Source organism: Penaeus vannamei, chromosome 38, assembly GCF_042767895.1.
Source record: "Penaeus vannamei isolate JL-2024 chromosome 38, ASM4276789v1, whole genome shotgun sequence".
In the NCBI taxonomy this organism is placed as follows: domain Eukaryota; kingdom Metazoa; phylum Arthropoda; class Malacostraca; order Decapoda; family Penaeidae; genus Penaeus; species Penaeus vannamei.
In genome coordinates this window covers 1,088,747-1,111,688 of record NC_091586.1, presented here as the reverse complement: position 1 = coordinate 1,111,688, position 22,942 = coordinate 1,088,747, and the positions used below count along the sequence as shown (strand labels likewise).

Here is a 22,942-nt window from a genome sequence, read left to right as displayed (position 1 = left end):
TTTCAACCCATCACTGAAGACCCATACATCCCTGGGAAGAACCTCACCTTTATAGTTGGGACCCGAGGCTTGAACCTGGGAGTCAGCTGATTCAGGACTTCCATGAGAAGCTGCTGGTGCTTGCAGACTTTCCTCATCTTCATGATGCGCACAATGGCAGCCTGGATGAGGAGCTTGCGGTCCTCCTCTATGTGTTTATGGGTCAATTCTTGTTCAATCTGTGGAGGAAGGACCATGCATGCTTTAGGAGGATTGGAAGAGTTAAGAAACAAAATGGAGATATATATATCATAAAATAAGAATATTAAAAGATTTGGGTATGGGTTTAACTAATGAAATAGAAAAAGCAAGAATAAAAGTAGGAGGAGGAGAGCATACATGTAAGACACATTTTCAAACAACAAATACCACAAAGTGACTCAGCCACTAACCTTCATTTCCGTCTTCATTGGAACATTGATGTTTACTCTGAGTTTCTTATTCTTATATCCCAGGAACAGGTTGACTCTGGAGTCAGGGGAGATGTCCTCTTCATCCTCGGAGATGAGGAGCTTGCACTTGAGGAGGATCTGGACCACCTGCTGAAGGATTTCTAGGGATATGCCTGTCATCTCCTGCCAAAGTAATTCATTAATTAATAATGTTATTAATGAAAGGGAATATCAAAATATTTCAAATATAAGATATTGTTTTCTTCAATAAGGAATTCACATCCTAAAATGGCTAGAAGCAAGTTTGATTTTTTCTTGAGATAATCTTATACTCTGTACTAGCGAGAAAAAAAAAAAAATTCATATCAACCCCTCTGGGTGACGTGACCATCATGTCACAAAAAAATTTGGGTTGAGAGCCGAGTGACAAAATGGCCGTGGGCCAGGTGACTGCTTAGACTCATTTAGCGTTTAGAAGGGGGCTTTCGCATTATTAAACAAGTGTGGAATGTAAAGTCTGTCAGCCACGACTGGAAGAGTATCGGCTCCAGGGAGGATACCAGTTCCATGCTCAGCATATTATCCTTGGCTACCACACCCAGCAAGTTGTATTACAGAAAATTGAATATTACAAAAAAAATAAATTATATCACAAATAACAAACTGTTCAACTTTCTTTTTTCTTGCACAGAGATATTTACGACATAGATGATATGGAGTTTGTGCAAGGAAAACAATTTATTACCGTCTGGATAATGCAGATAAAGAGACAAATACGGACATTGGAAAATGGCAAAAAAGCTAAAAACATTTAAGCATAGAATATTGTCACCACACACAAGTGTTCACATGTACCCAGCTATGCACCACACACCCGGCAGAGCGGCCGCATAAGTAATCTAATGCCCATATTTTCAGCCATGTGATTGCTGCGACACAACCGGATTCAAGGGGATAACCATATCTATAAGTATTTTCTAATTAGTATTTCCCCATAAGCAGCATACTTTTTCATACTCCTACTGATTCGCAATATACTGCAGATAGACTTGAGACTAATCTAACCCCAAAACGCTTGTTCATTGCGAGATACTGCCTCAAATATAATTGACAGAAGTTTCCTAATAAAAATTATCAACCTGTTGCTTAAAAAAAAATACTCAAATACCAAATTAACATTTGTTTAGGCCTACCTGCAGATGTCCAACTGTCCATGATACAGCATTATTAAATTGCAGTAGGACAGCCATTTGAAATGTTGAGGCTTGTAGGGTATACCTGCATAAAAGACAAAATATTGAATGTACCAATGACCTAATTGACTTAATTGAAGCTTCATAAAGGCAAGAATCTCAAACAGATATCGATCAGCGAAAGAGTTTCTTACCTATTCTTGAAGCAGTTTGTGACAATCTCTCCCTTGGAAAGGTGGAATAACCAATTCAACTTTCGACCACTGTGTTGGCTGGAGTAGAAAGTGGTGAATCTTGATACACTACGCTCCAGCTGTCAAAAAAACGAGAGATTAGCTTTACTCATGTAAAGTAGTGTTGATAAATGAAAACTTTTGATCCTGCATAGAAATATTGTTTTTCCAACAGAATGATTTTAAATTTCATCAACAAATTCCCTATACTAAACTTCTAATATATTATAGCATTTCTATCAAAGAGGCCCACTAGGGACCCTCACACTCACCTCATGGGGTAACGTAAAGCTCTGTGACTGCTGGAAGGGCCATGACCCTGACGAGAGCACCTGGATGGAGAAGTCGAGGTCCAGAGGTTCGTTACTGCTGATGAGATGTTTCCTAAACTGATCATTGAGATCCTTTGAGACCCCAATATCCTGTTAGAGAAAAAAAAAGGAAAACTTTTAGTATCTTGGAATCCTATGACAAGAAGGCATATAAATAAATCTAGTTTAAAAAGTTGAGACACCCTAAACTAGATACAGAAGATATTCTTTCTCCGGAAGTCTGCCAGCGTATCTGCTCTACTTGTACCGCAGACCTTGACCATAATAGCTAGCAAACGTGTAACTGATACCTCCCATTCCCAGATTATCAAGCCACTCAACTCACCAATGATACATGCAAGACAAATTTCCTCTTTACCTGGAACATGCGTTGTAGCTTAGAGGTATATTCGAAACCGCACGCTTGCTTCAGCTTGGATATCATGGAGGCTTCAGCGTCATCACTGGCAGACATGTGCTGGACCAATCTCTTAGCCAACATCTTACTATAGAACTTCTGGAATACATCCTTATCTTCTATGTACTTAAAGACAATCATCACCTGTGGAGGAGGAGGAAAATAGGATGAGTATAAACACCAGACGAGACACTAATTGCCAATTTAACGTGTTGAATTTAGAATACAGAAATGCCCAACTGACAGCTAGTCTGCCTGTCTGCTTACCTGATTAAGCGTATCTTCTAACTCTGCCTCCTCAGGGTTCTTGGAGGACTTCTTAAGTAGCAAATCACAGTACTTGGCCAGAAGCTCTGGAGACTTTGAAGAGGAATTTGGGTGCTTGGTGACGTTGTTGTTGTTGATGAAGCGACCACAAGCTTTGTCCAAGGCAGCCACAAAGCCTGTGTCATTGTTGAACGCCGTCAGCACCAGAGAATTGTACTTGCGGTGGACCTCAAGGATTGTCTGGACGTAAACTTTGGGGTCCTGTGGGCAGAAGCAGAATGACACTACTTAAAGCGCACAAGAGAAAGTTGGCAATGTTTGACGTCTCTTCAACCAGGCAGCAACATTACATATGCATTTATCAGGAAGTATCTATAGAAACTATACTTCATCTGTCTACCTGTGAAAGTCTATCTACAAAGCCTTCTGCAAACTTACATTGACTGCCGTCTCTCCACAACGGTCAATGGCAGCCAGACCCTGGTTTGTAATATGTTGCTCTAGAAGTGTTCGCAACTCCCGCAAGCCATCAGGTATTCTGTGTAAAACGTATCAGTTAGTACACTCTCTGGTTTCGGGATGAAAACAATGTGAATCACTTCCAAAATTATCAAATCCAAAGTTCCCTTCAGGCTGGTTGACAAACCCTAAAGCCTCTTAATATAACACGATGCCACACCAAAGTTTAAAAAAACACTGATGCAAATAATTCCACAACCTAAGCCATACATTAAACAAATAATTATGTCAGTCCACCTTTTCTAAATTTCAATAAGAAAATAACACTACAATGCTTGTCTTTAATGCAATGGTGCTAAGTACATGCACTGTGGTTTTGTATCATTAATTTTGTTTACACATAGATACCCAATCCGTTCTCACCTGTTTACCCCATTCCTTGATTTTTGGGGAAAAAGATATCTATTACTATTATTGTCATTGTCAACATCATTATTAATGCTATCATCATCATTTTTATAACATCAAAATAATAACAAAAGTAATGAAAATAAAAACTTCTCTTTCAAAAATTCAAGGAATGGGATACAATAACGAGGTAGGTCTGATAATGGACTCCTTGGTGATTAAGCACTTGAGGAGCATTCCATGTGTACACAAAATTAATGTTTACACAAGACCACAGTGGGCAGTGTATGTATATATGTACTCCCAGCATCAACAGCTTAATGGTCCAAAAATCAATAGAGAAAATGGAAGTCTGAATTCAAGATGAATACAACATCTGAAGCAAAGGGGGCAGGGGGAGGGGAATGAAAAAAATATGGACAAAGAAAAAGAAAGAAAGAAAGGCATGAAAAAGAAACAGCAAGAACAAAACCGGATATGACGGTTGGCGAGAGCAGTATGTTCGCCACACACCTTGACACAAGCTGATACATCCTAGCAAGGTCCTCGTTCTTATCGTCATTCAGCAAGTGCTGGAACTCATTGTGGAAAATCTCAAGGTGCTTCTCGATGAGCACCTTCTCACACGTCTTCCCTAACTTCTCAAGGGTTGTTTCATGGAGATACACCTGGACTCTCCGCTGCTCCTCGAGCAGTCTCGTCTCAGCCTGAAAGCAAAGAATTTCTTGACTAAGATTGTTCTATTTATGTTCTAGCTGTAATGTCAAAAATTGGACATAGTGTATATTAATAACTGTAATTTAAAGACATTCTTTCACAGTACACCATAAATTTAGAATTCACTTTAGCATAGTATATGAAAATATATTTGCCTTCTAAAATACAAAAGCTACTATTTCAATCATACAGTTTGATCAAACTCTACTTTCTCAGATAAAGTAAATATATAATCTTTTAATATCATACATGCATATATATTACAACCAATGTGTCTGTAATTGGTAACTTCTCATGTCAGAAATTGCATCCTTTGTTGTATTAGGAACAAATCTAATTTTTTTAAATATCAACTATTCCCATACACTCAACATGGGTAAGATATGTTCTTTTACCTTTTTCATATATTCAGTGACTGGGTTGTTTCGTAAGAACTCTGTGCTTTCCCTTGTGTAGAACCGTTCTGTGTCTTCCAGGAAGGTATTTTCAAAGGACTCTCGGTACACGGACAGATTCTGGCCTCTTGCACTTGGTTCATCTTCATTGAGACCTTTACAATATGAAAATAATGTTGCTTAAAGTTCCAGTCTATCCAAAAATATTGATTCCCTGTAACCAAAATTTTTATTTCATATATACTTTAACAATATATGAAAAATAAAAACAAATAACAACACAAACAAGAAAAAACACAACTGCTTATCTCCTTGCTTCTGCTGTTTGTTGAAACAGTCTGTCAGTATCACAATACCTGGACCTTACCTAGTTCAACATAGCAGTTCATAACACCCGACACCAGTCTTGTGTTTATTGTTTCTCCATTTCTTTCTCGTTCAATAAGTTTTAAGACGGCATTTGTAACCTAAGAGAGCAAATAAATGCATTTATATCAGTACTCGCATGACAAAACAGTAAGCCATCTGAGCTATAATTCAAAACAATAGCATAGAAAAAAATTCTGCTCATGCCTGTACGGCATCATCCCATCACTACAAACCTGTTTATTAAGTGGCTGGAATAAGTGATCTCGCCACGTGACCAGGGCAAGCTGATAGATTTCATAGATACCCTTGTGTCCCTCGTCACATTCTCGCTTCACCCAATGGCGATTTAGATAAGCACACACACCATTCAGCACCTGGTCAGGGAAAAGACATAAGTCACAGTGATAGACCCAAACTTCCTGCTGATCATGTCGACATGAGAATTCTTCAACGGTCATTTTCGACAAATAGGAGAAGATACTAACCTTACTGGAGAACTGATATTCTTCCCACTGCTTTGTGTAAAACCGAAGTACCTCCTCGTCCATCAGATCCACTCCATCCTATCATAAGTAATGTAAGACTGTTAGTCATATGAATTTATGTGCAGAGCCACTAATTGTAAAGCTACACAGTTTCTTTAATGACGAAAGCATAGCATACACTTCCCTTCTAAAAAAAATTATCATCTCTTTTAACAAATTCAGCACAATGTTTTCCAAACTAACAACTGAAACACTTCTTATCACAAGCTACCAACTTACTCTCAACACTTTAAACAGAAGAAAGACAACAATTTGACTTACTTTCATGAGTGTGAGGAGATATGTCTTTAAAAAGTCTTTAAGGCGTTTGTATAGTTCAAGACCTACGAACTGTGCTCCTCCACCAGCCGCAGTGCTCTTTTTGACGCGAGGACCGCCTCCACTGCTGCCTGTTTTGGTCGACTGTTGGTGAACCTGTGCACAGGGCAAACGGGAATGTTATACATGAAAACCACTCAAAAACATACCTGAGCACCATACAAGTCCCATGGATAAGCCACAGAGGGGGACAATATTATTCAAAGAGGGGGATATGTTTTCTGCCATATAAATATATATGCATACACTTTCAGGGGTAAAACCCTTGTCAAATTCGTTCCTTACCGATGTACAGTAGTTATAGACATGTGTGTATAACTGCATGTATCGAGGCCTAGACATCTCTTGGCTATTGTAGACCTGAGAAGGAAAAACAAAGCCATTTTCCCTTTAGTCACAAAATAGCATTATCAGAGAGTTTAAACACGATAACTAAACTAACCCTTCTGCAATTTACCGTTTCACAAACTTGTTTCACAACCATCAATAAAGAAGAGAAAAAATAAAAACAATAATAACTTATCGGGAAATATGACGTTCACGAGATTGAAAGTAAACACCCCGAATCAACAAACGCCGAACAGGGCACCAAACAAACAGTGCGGACTCTCACCTGCTCGATCCCTTGTCTGAGGTCCCCCCATATCTGATCCAGGTCAATCTGTTTTAGCCCGTGTGGGTTGCTGCTGCCTCCGCTGCTGTTGCTGCTGCTGCCACTGTTGCTCCCTCCCCCCCCACTACTGCTTCCCCCCAGACCCCCTCGTTGGCCCGACATTGTGCCTGAAAGGAGAGAACAAGTTGGATGAGCCTGTACGAAACATGAACTGTGAATGTAAACACAAAGTACCTTAAAAAAGAAAAAAAGAAAGAAAGAAAGAAAGAAAGAAAGAAAGAAAGAAAGAAAGAAAGAAAAAATGCGTGGTGATTCGTAATGGGTGGGTTGTGACTGGTGGGAGTTAGGTGGAGGTTTGTAACGGTTGGGTGGTTGGTTTTCGGTGGGTAGTGGTCAGCAGTTATTGACTGGGTTTGGGTGTGGGTGGTGGGTGTGGGTGGTGGGTGTGGATGGTGGGTGTGGATGGTGGGTGTGGATGGTGGGTGTGGGTGTAGGCGTGGATGGTGGGTGTGGATGGTGGGTGTGGATGGTGGGTGTGGGTGTGGGTGTGGGTGTGAGTGTGGGTTTGGGTGTGGGTGTTGAGTGTGGGTGGTGAGTGTCGGTGGTGAGTGTGGGTGGTGAGTGTGGGTGGTGAGTTTGGGTGGTGAGTGTGGGTGGTGAGTGTGGGTGGTGAGTGTGGGTGGTGAGTGTGGGTGGTGAGTGTGGGTGGTGAGTGGTCAACAAAGATAGAGACTGATGAGTGATGACTGACAATGACAATGACTGTGAAGGTGGCAGTGACTGCTTGTGATGGATACGATGACAACACAAGGAAGAGGAGGAGGAGGAAGAAAAGCAAGAAGAAAAAAAAAATATTTGGAATTATCATCTCATTTCCATTAAAAGTGTATAATCTTTTTGGGGTGCAACATATATATATATATATGTGTGTGTGTGTGTGTGTGTGTGTGTGTGTGTGTGTGTGTGTGTGTGTGTGTGTGTGTGTGTGTGTGTGTGTGTGTGTGTGTGTGTGTGTGTGTGTGTGTGTGTGTGTGTGTATGTGCAATATATATATATATATATATATATATATATATATATATATATATATATATATATATATATATATATATATATATATATATATATATATATATATATATATATACACATATATATATAAATATATATATGTATACTATGTACAAATCCCCTAACATATTGCACTCTTTCTGCTCTCTTCAATAACTTCCCCAAAATCAATTACTCGTCAAACAAATAAATCTGATTACATGCCCTGTAATCACAGATCTGGCCAAGCTCTTGATAATCTCAACAGGCCTTGTTTCGTAAGTGATATGATTTATCTTCACCATTCCATTTCCTGATATAACATCACTAAAGGTTTTTATTCGTTTAAAGTGCTAGGCCACACTCTCTCTCTAGCTCTCACTCTCTCTAGCTCACACTCTCTCTAGCTCTCACTCTCTCTAGCTCTCACTCTCTCTAGCTCACACTCTCTCTAGCTCACACTCTCTCTAGCTCTCACTCTCTCTAGCTCACACTCTCTCTAGCTCACACTCTCTCTAGCTCACACTCTCTCTAGCTCTCACTCTCTCTAGCTCTCACTCTCTCTAGCTCTCACTCTCTCTAGCTCTCACTCTCTCTAGCTCTCACTCTCTCTAGCTCTCACTCTCTCTAGCTCTCACTCTCTCTAGCTCTCACTCTCTCTAGCTCACACTCTCTCTAGCTCACACTCTCTCTAGCTCTCACTCTCTCTAGCTCACACTCTCTCTAGCTCTCACTCTCTCTAGCTCTCACTCTCTCTAGCTCACACTCTCTCTAGCTCTCACTCTCTCTAGCTCTCACTCTCTCTAGCTCTCACTCTCTCTAGCTCTCACTCTCTCTAGCTCTCACTCTCTCTAGCTCTCACTCTCTCTAGCTCACACTCTCTCTAGCTCACTCTCTCTCTAGCTCACACTCTCTCTAGCTCTCACTCTCTCTAGTTCTCACTCTCTCTAGCTCTCACTCTCTCTAGCTCATACTCTCTCTAGCTCATACTCTCTCTAGCTCTCACTCTCTCTAGCTCTCACTCTCTCTAGCTCTCACTCTCTCTAGCTCTCACTCTCTCTAGCTCTCACTCTCTCTAGCTCTCACTCTCTCTAGCTCTCACTCTCTCTAGCTCTCACTCTCTCTAGCTCTCACTCTCTCTAGCTCTCACTCTCTCTAGCTCTCACTCTCTCTAGCTCTCACTCTCTCTAGCTCTCACTCTCTCTAGCTCACACTCTCTCTAGTTCTCACTCTCTCTAGCTCTCACTCTCTCTAGCTCTCACTCTCTCTAGCTCTCACTCTCTCTAGCTCTCACTCTCTCTAGCTCATACTCTCTCTAGCTCTCACTCTCTCTAGCTCTCACTCTCTCTAGCTCACACTCTCTCTAGCTCACACTCTCTCTAGCTCTCACTCTCTCTAGCTCTCACTCTCTCTAGCTCTCACTCTCTCTAGCTCTCACTCTCTCTAGCTCTCACTCTCTCTAGCTCTCACTCTCTCTAGCTCTCACTCTCTCTAGCTCTCACTCTCTCTAGCTCTCACTCTCTCTAGCTCTCACTCTCTCTAGCTCACACTCTCTCTAGCTCTCACTCTCTCTAGCTCTCACTCTCTCTAGCTCTCACTCTCTCTAGCTCTCACTCTCTCTAGATCACACTCTCTCTAGCTCTCACTCTCTCTAGCTCTCACTCTCTCTAGCTCATACTCTCTCTAGCTCATACTCTCTCTAGCTCTCACTCTCTCTAGCTCTCACTCTCTCTAGCTCTCACTCTCTCTAGCTCTCACTCTCTCTAGCTCTCACTCTCTCTAGCTCTCACTCTCTCTAGCTCTCACTCTCTCTAGCTCTCACTCTCTCTAGCTCTCACTCTCTCTAGCTCACACTCTCTCTAGCTCACACTCTCTCTAGCTCTCACTCTCTCTAGCTCTCACTCTCTCTAGCTCTCACTCTCTCTAGCTCTCACTCTCTCTAGCTCTCACTCTCTCTAGCTCTCACTCTCTCTAGCTCTCACTCTCTCTAGCTCACACTCTCTCTAGTTCTCACTCTCTCTAGCTCTCACTCTCTCTAGCTCTCACTCTCTCTAGCTCTCACTCTCTCTAGCTCATACTCTCTCTAGCTCTCACTCTCTCTAGCTCTCACTCTCTCTAGCTCACACTCTCTCTAGCTCACACTCTCTCTAGCTCTCACTCTCTCTAGCTCTCACTCTCTCTAGCTCTCACTCTCTCTAGCTCTCACTCTCTCTAGCTCTCACTCTCTCTAGCTCTCACTCTCTCTAGCTCTCACTCTCTCTAGCTCTCACTCTCTCTAGCTCACACTCTCTCTAGCTCACACTCTCTCTAGCTCTCACTCTCTCTAGCTCTCATTCTCTCTAGCTCATACTCTCTCTAGCTCACACTCTCTCTAGTTCTCACTCTCTCTAGCTCTCACTCTCTCTAGCTCTCACTCTCTCTAGCTCTCACTCTCTCTAGCTCTCACTCTCTCTAGCTCTCACTCTCTCTAGCTCTCACTCTCTCTAGCTCTCACTCTCTCTAGCTCTCACTCTCTCTAGCTCTCACTCTCTCTAGCTCTCACTCTCTCTAGCTCTCACTCTCTCTAGCTCTCACTCTCTCTAGCTCACACTCTCACTAGCTCTCTCTCTCTCTAGCTCTCTCTCTCTCTAGCTCTCTCTCTCTCTAGCTCTCTCTCTCTCTAGCTCACAATCTCACCAACTTACAATCTCACTCAAAACCTTTTCTGTCACTATAAGTCTGTTAATCTTAAGCAAAAAATACACACATACTAGCCAGTAATTTTTAAAAATGATGGGGGGAGGGGGGAAAAAAATCCAGAGACCAAATACATTAACAACAAGTCTACATGCACACAGGAGGGTGTTCAGGAGTCGAAAGGATGACAAACCCTGGCCACCTGAACGCTTCTGCTGCCCCAAGGTCATTGCTCTGACACTTGAAGCTCTCTCTCCCATCTCCATCCCCCTTCCTGCTGCTCAATCAATATCACGGACGCAGTTGTGAGTCATCTTAGTGACCTTTTTATAAGCTTAAGCTGCAAAATGGCTGCCATAATTAGTTCATGAAGGACAGGGCAATCATGCTACTGTTCACTCCCCCCCCCCCCTCCTCATTCTCCTCCTGCGGTTCCGAAGCCCATGGCCACAGCGCAAATCACTGGTTTATCCTGTATAACAATCATCAATCAACAATGCATTCCTGCACTGAACAAAGAATTATGTTACTCAATCTATTTTTAGCATCACTATTCAAGTCATAAACATATAATGAATATCTATCCATCCATCCATCCATCTATTAATTTATCCATCAATGAATTATCTATCTGGATAGAATAAAACACATACATTCAATGCATTCAATCTATATCTCTGCCTGTCTGTTTGTCTCCCAACTAAAAAATGCCTGGAGCACATAATATACACACCCATCCCCAAAGCTCAATAGAGTAACCTGCATGCAAGTTATGACCTACCCCTCCTCCAAGTCATACAACATTAAATGTCCATTCTGGCACAAGTCTGGCCATTTAAAATAGAAAATGGCTTCCACTTTCAAGCTTTTAAATCTTCCCGAACAATCAATAAGACAGTAATCAATTCTTATCACTCAATGTAACATATAATATATAACACATTCACTTTCTGTCGTTCCAGTCATCCCATAAGATTTCGATCAAACATGAACAAACATGATGCAATCCCATAGAGCCAAGCTGGAGGGCAACGACCTACCCCTTTGCCAAATCAAAACCTTAAACAAGGAAGCCAAACAGCCCACTGCAACCTTAACTCGCTTTCAATAACCAAAATCACATTTCACCTTCTAAACAAACACAATTTACCTTCAAAATATATACCTCAATTCACTTATACAATGACGATTATGGTTCTCTTATCTCTCCATCAGTTGCAAATCTCAGAGAATGAATAATTCTCAGTGGCAATGTCACATTGGCATGCCGGGGAATACACACACACAACACAAGCACCTTGGCACAAACCAGAGCCTTTAAACAGATGAAAAGGCAAGAAGCTCCCTTTTACATCCTCCAATGATATTCCAAGTAAGCATTTCCTGTCAAGCCTGTACCACACAATATCAACAAGCAACAGAACATGGCTCATTTGAGAGAGGGAGGAGAAAAGAAAGAAAGAGAAAGAAAAAAAGAAAAAGAAAAAGAAAGAAAAGAAAGAAGAAAACTAAGAAAAAGAAAACGAAAGAAAGGAAAGAAGAAAACTAAGAAAAAGAAAAAAGAAAACAAAGAAAGAAAGAAAAAAGAAAGGAGGGAAACTAAGAAAGAAAGAAAAAAGGAAGGAGGGAAACTAAGAAAGAAAGAAAGAAAGAAAGAAAGAAAGAAAGAAAGAAAGAAAGAAAGAAAGAAAGAAAGAAAGAAAGAAAGAAAGAAAGAAAGAAAGAAAGAAAGAAAGAAAGAAAGAAAGAAAGAAAGAAAGAAAGAAAGAAAGAAGGAAAGAGAGAAAGAAAGGAAAAAACAGACAATAAAGACTGTGTTAACTCAAAACAGAAATCTAAATAATATTGAATATTGATCCTTGCAATGTCTTGTTGCAGCATGTGATCACAACAGAAGTAAAATTTTGAAATATATAAAATGTAGAAGTTACAACACTCAAAGAATTAAGAATATGGAGAAGGATTAAGAAAAGAAACGTGGAGGGGAAGAAATACGAAATAGGGAGTAGAAATACAAAAAAAAATGGAGAAAATATATGGAGAGGAAGAGGAGGAAGGAGGAGGAGGAGGAGGAGGAGGAGGAGGAAGAAATGGAGGAGGAGAAAGAGGAGGAGGAGAAAGAGGAGGAGGAGAAAGAGGAGAAAAAGGAGAAAGAGTAGGAGGAGGAGAAAGAGGAGGAGGAGAAAGAAGAGGAGGAGAAAGAAGAGGAGGAGGAAGAGGAGCAGCAGCAGGGGGAAGAGGAGGAAAAGGAGGAGGAGGAGGAGGAGGAAGAGCAGTTGGAGGAGGAGGAGCAGGAGGAGGAGGAGCAGCAGGGGGAAGAGGAGGAAAGAAGGAGGAGGAGGGGGAGCAGGAGGAGGAGGAAGAGGAGAAGGGAGGAAAAGGAGGAGAAAGAAGGAGAAAGGAGGAGGAGGAGGAGGAGGAGGAGGAGGAGGAGGAGGAGGAGGAGGAGGAGGAGGAGGAGGAGGAGGAGGAGGAGCAGCAGCAGGAGGGAGGAGGAGGAGGGAAGGAAGAAAGGAGGAGGGAAGGAGGAAGGGAGGGAGGAAGAAGGAAGGGAAGGAGGGAGGAAGAAGGAAGGGAGGGAGGGAGGAAGTAGGAAGGGAGGGAGGGAGGGAGGGAGGAAGAAGGAAGGGAGGGAGGGAGGGAGGAAGAAGGAAGGAAGGGTGGGAGCGAGGGAGGAAGAAGGAAGGAAGGAAGGGAAGGAGGGAGGAAGAAGGAAGGGAGGGAGGGAGGATGGAAGAAGGAAGGGAGGGAGCGAGGGAGAAGAAAGGAGGGAGCGAGGGAGAAGGAAGGGAGAGAGGAGGAGAGAGGAAGAGGGTGGAAGGAAGAGAAAGGAGGGAGGAAGAAGGAGGAGAAAGGAGGGAGGAAGGAGGAGAAAGGAGGGGGGAAGGAGGAGAATGGAGGGAGGAAGAAGAAAGGAGGGAGGAGGAGTAGAAAGAGGAAGAGGAGAAAGAGGAGGAGGAAGAAGAGGAGGGAGGTGATGGTGGTGGTATTGGAGGAGGAGGAGGAGGAGGAGAAGGAGGAAGAGGAGGAGGACGAGGAGAAGGACTAGGAGGAGGAGGAGGAGGAGGAGGAAGAGTAGGAAAACAAGGAGGAGGAGGAGGAGGAGGAGGAGGTGGAGGAGGAGGAGGAGGAGGATGAAGAGGAGGATGAGGATGAGGATGAGGATGAGGATGAGGATGAGGATGAGGAGGAGGAGGAGGAAGAGGAGGAGGAGGAGGAAGAGGAGGAAAATAAAATGTGAAAAAATAAATATCATAATATAATAATAATAGGATGTGAATAAAATAGATAATAATATTCATAAAAATAACAATACAACGATAATGATAATGACAATAAAAATGAAAATCATCACAAAACAACAATCTTAACAATAATAAGAAGAAAAAGGATAGACCATCTAAAAAAATTCCCTCCCAATATGATCATTAGAATCAATGAATGATGATGAATATGAAAAAAACGCTATAAACAGCAACAATAACAAAGAGCAAATTTGCTGTTGCCAAAACCCGCGTTTACCCTCCCACGCCGAGGACCTCTCCCTACCATGGATTCCATTATGTTAACCCTACTCCCTCTTAGCCATGCATGATTACCTGGCCTCACTCTCCCCTCTTCACCCCCGGCTGCAACCTGTTACATTCCACCGCTCTTCACTTCCTCACCCTTCTTTTGCCTTCCCCCTTCGCACACCTCACCCACCAGCTCTTCTCGGCTAACCCTACTCCCTTGCAGGCTTCGTCATACATCAACTGTGCAGATATCAATTGCCTTGAATTAATGGAACACTTTCCTTAGGATGAATGGAGGGCCATGGTTGCAGGCTCACTGTGCTAGAGATGAATGGTTTGGTTCAACACACAAGGCATTCACATATACAAGTGCATACACATTGTAATGCTGTTTTTCGCGTCTTTTTTCTCATAAAGTGATAACCAATTGGATATACCGCAAAGGATAATTACCCTCACCAAGAAGTCAATTTTACCAATTTATGACATGACAGCACATTTACACTGTGCATTTAGAAGGATAGCATCAGTCTGCAAGGGCTGTAAATACAATCTTTCCTCAAACACAGACTCTAAGGCAGCATGACTGTCAAGCTCCTCAATGACAATGCAACTTGCACAAAAAACAAACAAATACACAAAGGAGCAAACAAAAGCATTGGCTCTAAGGCCTTCCCAGTCTACTCCAGTTTAATTCCTCAACTTTCAAGTTCTATCCCAAGGAAGATTCCTCACTCTGTTATGCCCAATGCTCCCCTTTGGGAAGTCAAAAAACTTCAACAAAAACAAATTCCAAGTTTCTACACACAAGGACCTTGCCAAAGTCATATTCAGGCTTGCTTGCACATATTCACGCAAGGACAAATCTGGACGGATGCAGGAATGGGTTAAGAAAAAGAGAGACAGATAGAAAAAACATGATAAAGAGGAGGATAAAGAAAGAGAAAAGAAGTGAAATGAGATAGGGAAAAGCAGAGAAAAGTTTTTAAAAATTAAAAAATGAGTGGGAAGACAACTGACAGAGAAAAAACATGATAAAGAAAGAGGAAGAGAGGAAGTGAGGACAGGAAAAGAGAGAGAAAAAAAAAGAAAAATAAAAAAAAACAAAGGGAGAGGGTGACAGACAATGAACAAATGAAGAGAGAACACTGCTGAATGTCACCCAATGTGCATGTGCACATACATATGTATGAATAAGAATGGATGAGTGCCTACGTGCATACATTCATTTAAATATCATCAGCAAAATCCTTTCACTGATCATTGCAAATATTCTCACCAGCGGCTTTAATACTGCCTCAACCTTCGGCACCAACATGCAATACTCATTTAGCTCCGCTTTTATCAAGGAATGAAGTTTGTGGCGTCTAAGTAGTTGACAAACATTTACAAATAACTAACAAAGGATTTACTTATCTAAATGTAATATTCTTCTGTGGTGTCTTAATACATAAGGTTATTTATTAACAATGGGGACACGCAAGTCTAAACAAGAATAAAGAATAACTGATACCCCGCGCAGATATATACATTAATCTGCAGAAGAAAAAAATAACAGCAAAATGAGATATCAAAAGTTAAAACATCAACAATACTGGCCTTAGCTCAGCTTGCTTCAATTTTTACAATAATAATTAAAGATGATACCAATTACATGAAATTACAATGAAAATGTCAATAGCAACAATAAGAGAATGAAAATAATAAAAATGACAACAGCAATAAAAGTACAACAACAACAATAATAATAATAGTAATAATAATAATGAAAGTCATAATAACAATGATAATGATAATAATGATAATAACTATAACATGAGCAATGCAAAGACAACAATATCACTAACAAATAACGATATCAGTATCAATAAATCATAAAAATAATAACAACAACAGCAACAACAATAATAATAACAATAATAATAATATTAATAATAATAATAATAATAATAATAATAATAATAATAATAATAATAATAATAATAATAATAATAATAATAATAATAATAATAATAATAATAATAATAATAATAATAATAATAATAGCAACAATAATAACTAACTACAACAACAATAATAATGATAATAATAATGATAATGATAATGATAATGATAATAATAATATCAATAATAATAAAAATAGTAATGATAGTTGCTCTGCAGAACTGTACTCTACCGAGAGAGATGATATTGAGTTTGTGCAAAGTTGAAGTCTATTGCTGTCTTCATACTACATATCAAATGACAAATACAGACATTGGAAAAGGGCAAAAAAAAAAACATCAAAGGTTTATGCAGAAGAAAATAACATTGAAAATAAGAGGCAAGGCATCTCAATAGCACGCAAGTATTCCAGTGGGTCAAGCACACAAGCCACACACTCGGGAGAGTCACTATGCAAATAAGCCATAGATTTTCGGACCTGCAAGCAGCCAGGCACCCAGATTCAATGGGTTAATGATAATAATTAAAATAATAATTAATAATCATAATTATGATAATGATAATAATCATAATAATAATAATAGTAATGATAACAACAGCACTGATTAAATAATAAAAAAACACCCACGGGGAAATAGCTCCCTGGTGAAAAATTAATATACTCTAAGTTTAGGTTTATGCCAAGGCTAGGTTGTTGGCTGGTAAGCAGGTAATAGCAACTTGACAGGTAATAGGAACCTGACAGGTAATGAGAACTTTGCAGGTAATAGGAACTTGACAGGTAATAGGAACCTGACAGGTAATGAAAACTTTGCAGGTAATTTGGAACTTGACAGGTAATAGGAACCTGACAGGTAATGAGAACTTTGCAGGTAATAGCAACTTGACAGGTAATGGGAACCTGACAGGTAATGAGAACTTTGCAGGTAATTTGGAACTTGACAGGTAATAGGAACCTGACAGGTAATGAGAACTTTGCAGGTAATAGCAACTTGACAGGTAATAGGAACCTGACAGGTAATGAGAACTTTGCAGGTAATTTGGAACTTGACAGGTAATAGGAACCTGACAGGTAATGAGAACTTTGCAGGTAATAGCAACTTGACAGGTAATGGGAACCTGACAGGTAATGAGAACTTTGCAGGTAATAGCAACTTGACAGGTAATGGGAACCTGACAGGTAATGAGAACTTTGCAGGTAATTTGGAACTTGACAGGTAATAGGAACCTGACAGGTAATGAGAACTTTGCAGGTAATAGCAACTTGACAGGTAATAGGAACCTGACAGGTAATGAGAACTTTGCAGGTAATTTGGAACTTGACAGGTAATAGGAACCTGACAGGTAATGAGAACTTTGCAGGTAATTTGGAACTTGACAGGTAATAGGAACCTGACAGGTAATGAGTACTTTGCAGGTAATAGCAACTTGACAGGTAATAGGAACCTGACAGGTAATGAGAACTTTGCAGGTAATTTGGAACTTGACAGGTAATAGGAACCTGACAGGTAATGAGAACTTTGCAGGTAATTTGGAACTTGACAGGTAATAGGAACCTGACAGGTAATGAGAACTTTGCAAGTAATAGCAACTTGACAGGTAATAGGAACCTGACAGGTAATGAGATCTTTGCAGGTAATTTGGAACTTGACAGGTAATGGGAACTTTTTAGATAATTGGGAACATGGCAGGTAATGGAAACCAGATAGGTAATGGGAACTTGATAGAAACAATAGTAATTTGACAGGTATTAGGACCCTCCCTGGTAAGAATAACTTAAAAAATATTCCACCTTCAAACCAATCTAGGGTCAACGACATTGCCATGTTGCGCTTCTCCTATCATGTTTCCTATCAAGTGGCAAAAGGCAGGTCTGTTTCCCTAAAAGATATCAAAAGAAGTACTCCATCTCTTTTTTCAAGATGAACATATACTTGAAGGGCTGGTGATGACTGTTGACAGACTGATGACTGTCGATAGATTGATGACTGCTGATAGATTGATGATTGATGACATGTTGACAGACAGATGATCATAATTTGATAAATTGGTGATGATTATTTGAAAAACAATACTGCTATTGAGACATGTTGCATTCTGTCAATTATCGACACATTCTCACATGCCGTCATCATCATCGTTGTTGTCAGGCATTTTATCCTAAAAACAGCAGACTTGAGCAGTTCTTCTACCTTAAACATGATACCTCTTTCTTGTAATCATCTTCAAGGATGTTCCATGCCTTTACGAGAGTGCCCTGTCTTATCAAAATCATGTATTATTTTATTACCTTATCAGCCAATCCCAAAAATGCATTAATCCTCAAATAAAAGTCTAAAGAGATGAGGTCAAGAACCAAATACCTGTGGGAGTTGGGAGCAGAGGTTAACAAACTATTTAGAACCTTCAATGACTAACAACACATCCTGTGCTGGAAAACAACATGTGCATTTTGTAATGATTTCTTGTGATATACAACCCACCAACTCATTGATATACATGATATACACTTACCAGTGCCCTATGCATTAGCACTGAGATTGAGATTGATACCGGTCTCATACAGTAATAACAAGTCTCCACAGTCACTTGCTTTCCATTGTACGGGTTATGGAACTCCAAGCAGTCAGTCCAGTACCCAGTCTATCTTCCCAATAAAGCTTCCTTTGCTCTAATACACCACAGCCCCAAAGCTCACCAACGCCACTGACCACTATAACTCTACAAGGCAATAGCTGTCATTTTTCTATGTGTCATCTGCAAACATTTCAAAATTTCTATCCTTCCCCCAGCATAAAAGACATCACAACACACATTAGGACCACAACATTAAAGAATATGAGATGGCATCAACACACCACGCAGATAAGGCGACAATGACCAAAAATATATAGGACGGCACTGACAGATCTAAAGATTAACTACTCAGGCAATGGTCAACAAATCTCCACTACATATATTCCCACTCCAAGCTCTATTGTGCCACCCACCTGTGGTCTTACTGTAAATATTTTTTTCTTCTTTTTTTGAAATATGAACAAAAAGATATGAAAAAGTATTTTAAAAAAAATAACACATATTACAAAGAGGCATAAAATTTTACTTTTCTTGCAAAAAGAACAATAATTGACAGATGAAAATACTTTCCTTATTTTGCATTAACTATATTAATAAAAAATGACAATAACAGCAGCAGCAGCAACACGAACAAGAACAAGATCAAGAAAAAAGAGAAAAAAAAGGGGGAAAAAAAAAGAAAATAAAAAAAAAATAAAAAAATAAAGAATAATAATAATAATAATAACAACAACAACAACAACAATAATGGCATCAATAATAAAAATAATAACAAATGAAAAAAACAAAGACAGGAGAAAAATACATAAAATTGACAAAAACAGCAATATTAACAATAATAATATCAATAGCAGTGGTGCTTAGCGATGACTGATGATGATTGATGATGATGATACTAGTAATAGTAATAGTAGCGATGATTGATTACTGATAATGATTGACGATGATAATGATATTAGTAATAGTAATAATAGTGATTGATGATGACTGATGATGATATTAGAAAAGTAATAGTGATGACTGATGATTGATGATGATGATTGAAGATGATGATGATTGATGATTGATGATGATGATTGATGATGATGACTGATGATGATGACTGATGATGATGACTAATGATGATGATGATGATGATGATGATGATGATGATGATGATGATGATGATGATGATGATGATGATGATGATGATGATGATGATGATGATGATGATAATGATGATGATGATGATGATGATGATGATGATGATGATGTTGATGATGTTGATGATGATTGATGGATGATGATGATTGATGGATGATGATGATGATGATGATGATGATGATAATGATGATGATGATGATAATAATGATGATGATGATGATGATAATGATGATCATGATGATAATGATGATGATGATGATGTTGATGATTGATGGATGATGATGATGATTGATGATTGATGATTGATTATTGATGATTATTGATGATTATTGATAATGATGATGATGATGATGATAATGATGATGATGATGATGTTGATGATTGATGGATGATGATGATGATTGATGATTGATGATTGATGATTGATGATTGATGATTATTGATGATGATGATGATGATGATGATGATGATGATGATGATGATGATGATGATGATGATGATGATGATGATGATGATGATGATGATGATGATGATGATGATGATACCAGTAACAATAATAATAATTAACAATAATAATAATAACTCCATTATTATCATTATCCTTATCATTATTACCATTATCAATATTATCAATACCAATATCATTATCATCATTATCATCATCATTATTATTACCATCATGATAATCACTACTTCCATTACTATTACTAAAATAGTAGCAATAACAATAACAACAGCAATAATAATAACAATTATAATAACAATAACAATAATAATAACAACAATAATAATAAGAATGGTTAACGGTTGTAACAAATATGTGCTAGACATCAAAGTCAACCATAATAATAATGACAACCAAGGCAAATAATACATTATCATTATCATTACAACCATTACTACTGATAATGAAAATAACAGTGATGATAATGATGGTAATATTCATAATACTGGTAGTAATAAGAACAATTAGGATGTTAATAATATCAACAATGTCATTAATATGATGGTGATAATGATAATGATGATACCTATAACAATAAATAATAATAATGCTAATAAAAATCAAAATAATGGTAATGATGGTAATGGTAATAATAAAATAATGATAATATCACTATCACTATTATTTTTTTTTATTATCATTGTAATGATAATGATTGATAATGATTGATAATGATAATGATAATGATATTAATAATGATAATGACAATTATTATTACTATTATCATTATCCTCATCCTTGAAATAATATTAATTACAACAAAAATCTTCATTATAACAATAACAATAACAATAACAAAACAATAATAATAATAATAATAATAATAATAATAATAATAATAATAATAATAATAATAATAATAATAATAATAATAATAATAATAATAATAATAATAATAATAATAATAATAATATCAGTGCAAAAATATTAATTACAACAGAATTAATCTTCATTATAATAATCATAGATCTTGATAATTACCTTCATACAGATTAATCAGCAACATAATAATCTTTTAATTTATTATCATAATCATCATACTCATCACAATAATTACAATATTTTTTATCATAAATATTACTATAAATACTATTATAAATATCATAAATATCATTACAGATATCATTATACATCATCATAATTATCATAACAGCAACAGTAATTATAAAACAAAAGGTATATAATAATACTGACAATGGTAATAAAATTAATAACAATAACAAGACAATAACAACAAAAACACTAATAATGCCCATGATGACAATAATAATGACGATAATCATAAAGATGATGACAATGGCTACAGCAATGATAATGATGGTGATGATCATGATCCTGAGATCATGATGGCAACAATGGTGATGGAAATGATAAAGGTGATGATAAAGGTGATGATGAAGGTGATGGTAATGATGATGATGGTAATGGTGATGATAATGATGCTAATGGTGATGATAATGATGCTAATAATGATGATGATGGTGATAATAATAATGATAATGATGATGGTGATAATAATAATGATAATGATGATGGTGATAGTGATAATGATGATTATCATGATGGTAATGATAATAATGATAATAATGATTATGATGATGATAATGATAATAATGATGATGATGATGATGGTGGTAATAATTATGATAATAATTATAATAATAATAATGATGATAGTGTTAATGATAATGATGATTATGATGATGATAATGATAATAATGATAATGATGATGATGGTAGTAATAATTATGATAATAATGATAATAATAATGATGATAGTGATGATGATAGTGATGATGATAATAATAATGATAATGATAATGATGATGATGATGATTATGATAATATTGATAATGATCATAGTGTTAATGATAATGATGATGATAATGATAACAATGATAATAATGATGATGAGTTGGGAAAGGAGGAAAAGGACGACGACAACGACGATGACAACACCAATGACGAAGACCACAACAGAGACGATACCAGCGACGAAGACGACGTCATGATGACCCCGGCCATGACAAAATTAGCGACAACAGAACAGATAACCACTTTACGACCTTTTACCCGTCGAAGGACAGAAATAAACACCGGGAAACCAAAATCATATGGACAGAAATCACCGAATTACACACCACTTCCAGAGAGACGAATACTGCGTCAGAACAACAATGACACGAAATAAGCAGATCTAAGACGATAAATATGATTTGTTTATCCATTAGGAATGATAAGAGGAAAAATAAAGAGATTTTTTACACAAATGTCTTTCTTTTGACATAAGTTGCTGGAGTTTTTACGAAATTCGTGATAAATAGAGGCAGAGAGAAGCAAAGGCGGGGAAATATGCCACAGAATGACAGACAGACGATCGGAAAGATGACGAAACACACGAGGAAAGAGAATAGAACTGAAAAATACCAAAGACAAAACACGAAATAATAAAAAAAAATAAACTGAATTGAGCTCACCTTATTTCCTCGTCCTTCCGGTGCTAGGCAAATGGAGGAGAAAAAAATATATATAAAAAGGGGAATTTTTTTTCTTAAAATAATAAAAAAAAAAGTCCCAGCGATAAAAATTGCCAAGAAGCAAAGATCTTTTCTCTCTCTTCCACTTCCCAACTTCCTCGAATGTTTTTGTGTCTTTTTTACTCTCTCTCCCTTTATCTCCTGTATTCTCCTCCCTTTTCTCACTTGCTCCTGACATCCATCTTCCTTTCCTCTTCCTCCACAGTTCGGTTTTATCTCGCAATCGGGGGGAAATTGGTCATTTTAGCGCGGCGAAAGAGAGAGAGAGACGCAGCGACACCATACCTTTCTTCACCACCAAGGTAAAGCAAGTGACGG

The 22,942-nt window shown here is 38.2% G+C and overlaps 1 protein-coding gene across 1 annotated transcript in view; it reads right to left on the bottom strand.

The window, feature by feature from the left end:
* The window catches only part of Cul1 (cullin 1), a 26,336-nt gene extending 3,394 nt beyond the window's left edge, over window positions 1–22,942 (bottom strand). Inside the window, exons 1-17 of the mRNA XM_027368646.2 lie at window positions 22,565–22,942; window positions 6,678–6,844; window positions 6,350–6,424; window positions 6,008–6,160; window positions 5,687–5,764; window positions 5,435–5,575; window positions 5,200–5,299; window positions 4,833–4,987; window positions 4,234–4,427; window positions 3,292–3,391; window positions 2,854–3,114; window positions 2,548–2,730; window positions 2,130–2,279; window positions 1,819–1,937; window positions 1,625–1,709; window positions 432–614; window positions 48–218 (exon numbers count right to left, since the gene is read on the bottom strand). Coding sequence (XP_027224447.1) covers window positions 48–218; window positions 432–614; window positions 1,625–1,709; window positions 1,819–1,937; window positions 2,130–2,279; window positions 2,548–2,730; window positions 2,854–3,114; window positions 3,292–3,391; window positions 4,234–4,427; window positions 4,833–4,987; window positions 5,200–5,299; window positions 5,435–5,575; window positions 5,687–5,764; window positions 6,008–6,160; window positions 6,350–6,424; window positions 6,678–6,839 — 2,310 coding nt within the window. The 5' untranslated portion in view covers window positions 6,840–6,844; window positions 22,565–22,942. The remainder of the gene's footprint in view (window positions 1–47; window positions 219–431; window positions 615–1,624; window positions 1,710–1,818; window positions 1,938–2,129; window positions 2,280–2,547; window positions 2,731–2,853; window positions 3,115–3,291; window positions 3,392–4,233; window positions 4,428–4,832; window positions 4,988–5,199; window positions 5,300–5,434; window positions 5,576–5,686; window positions 5,765–6,007; window positions 6,161–6,349; window positions 6,425–6,677; window positions 6,845–22,564) is intronic.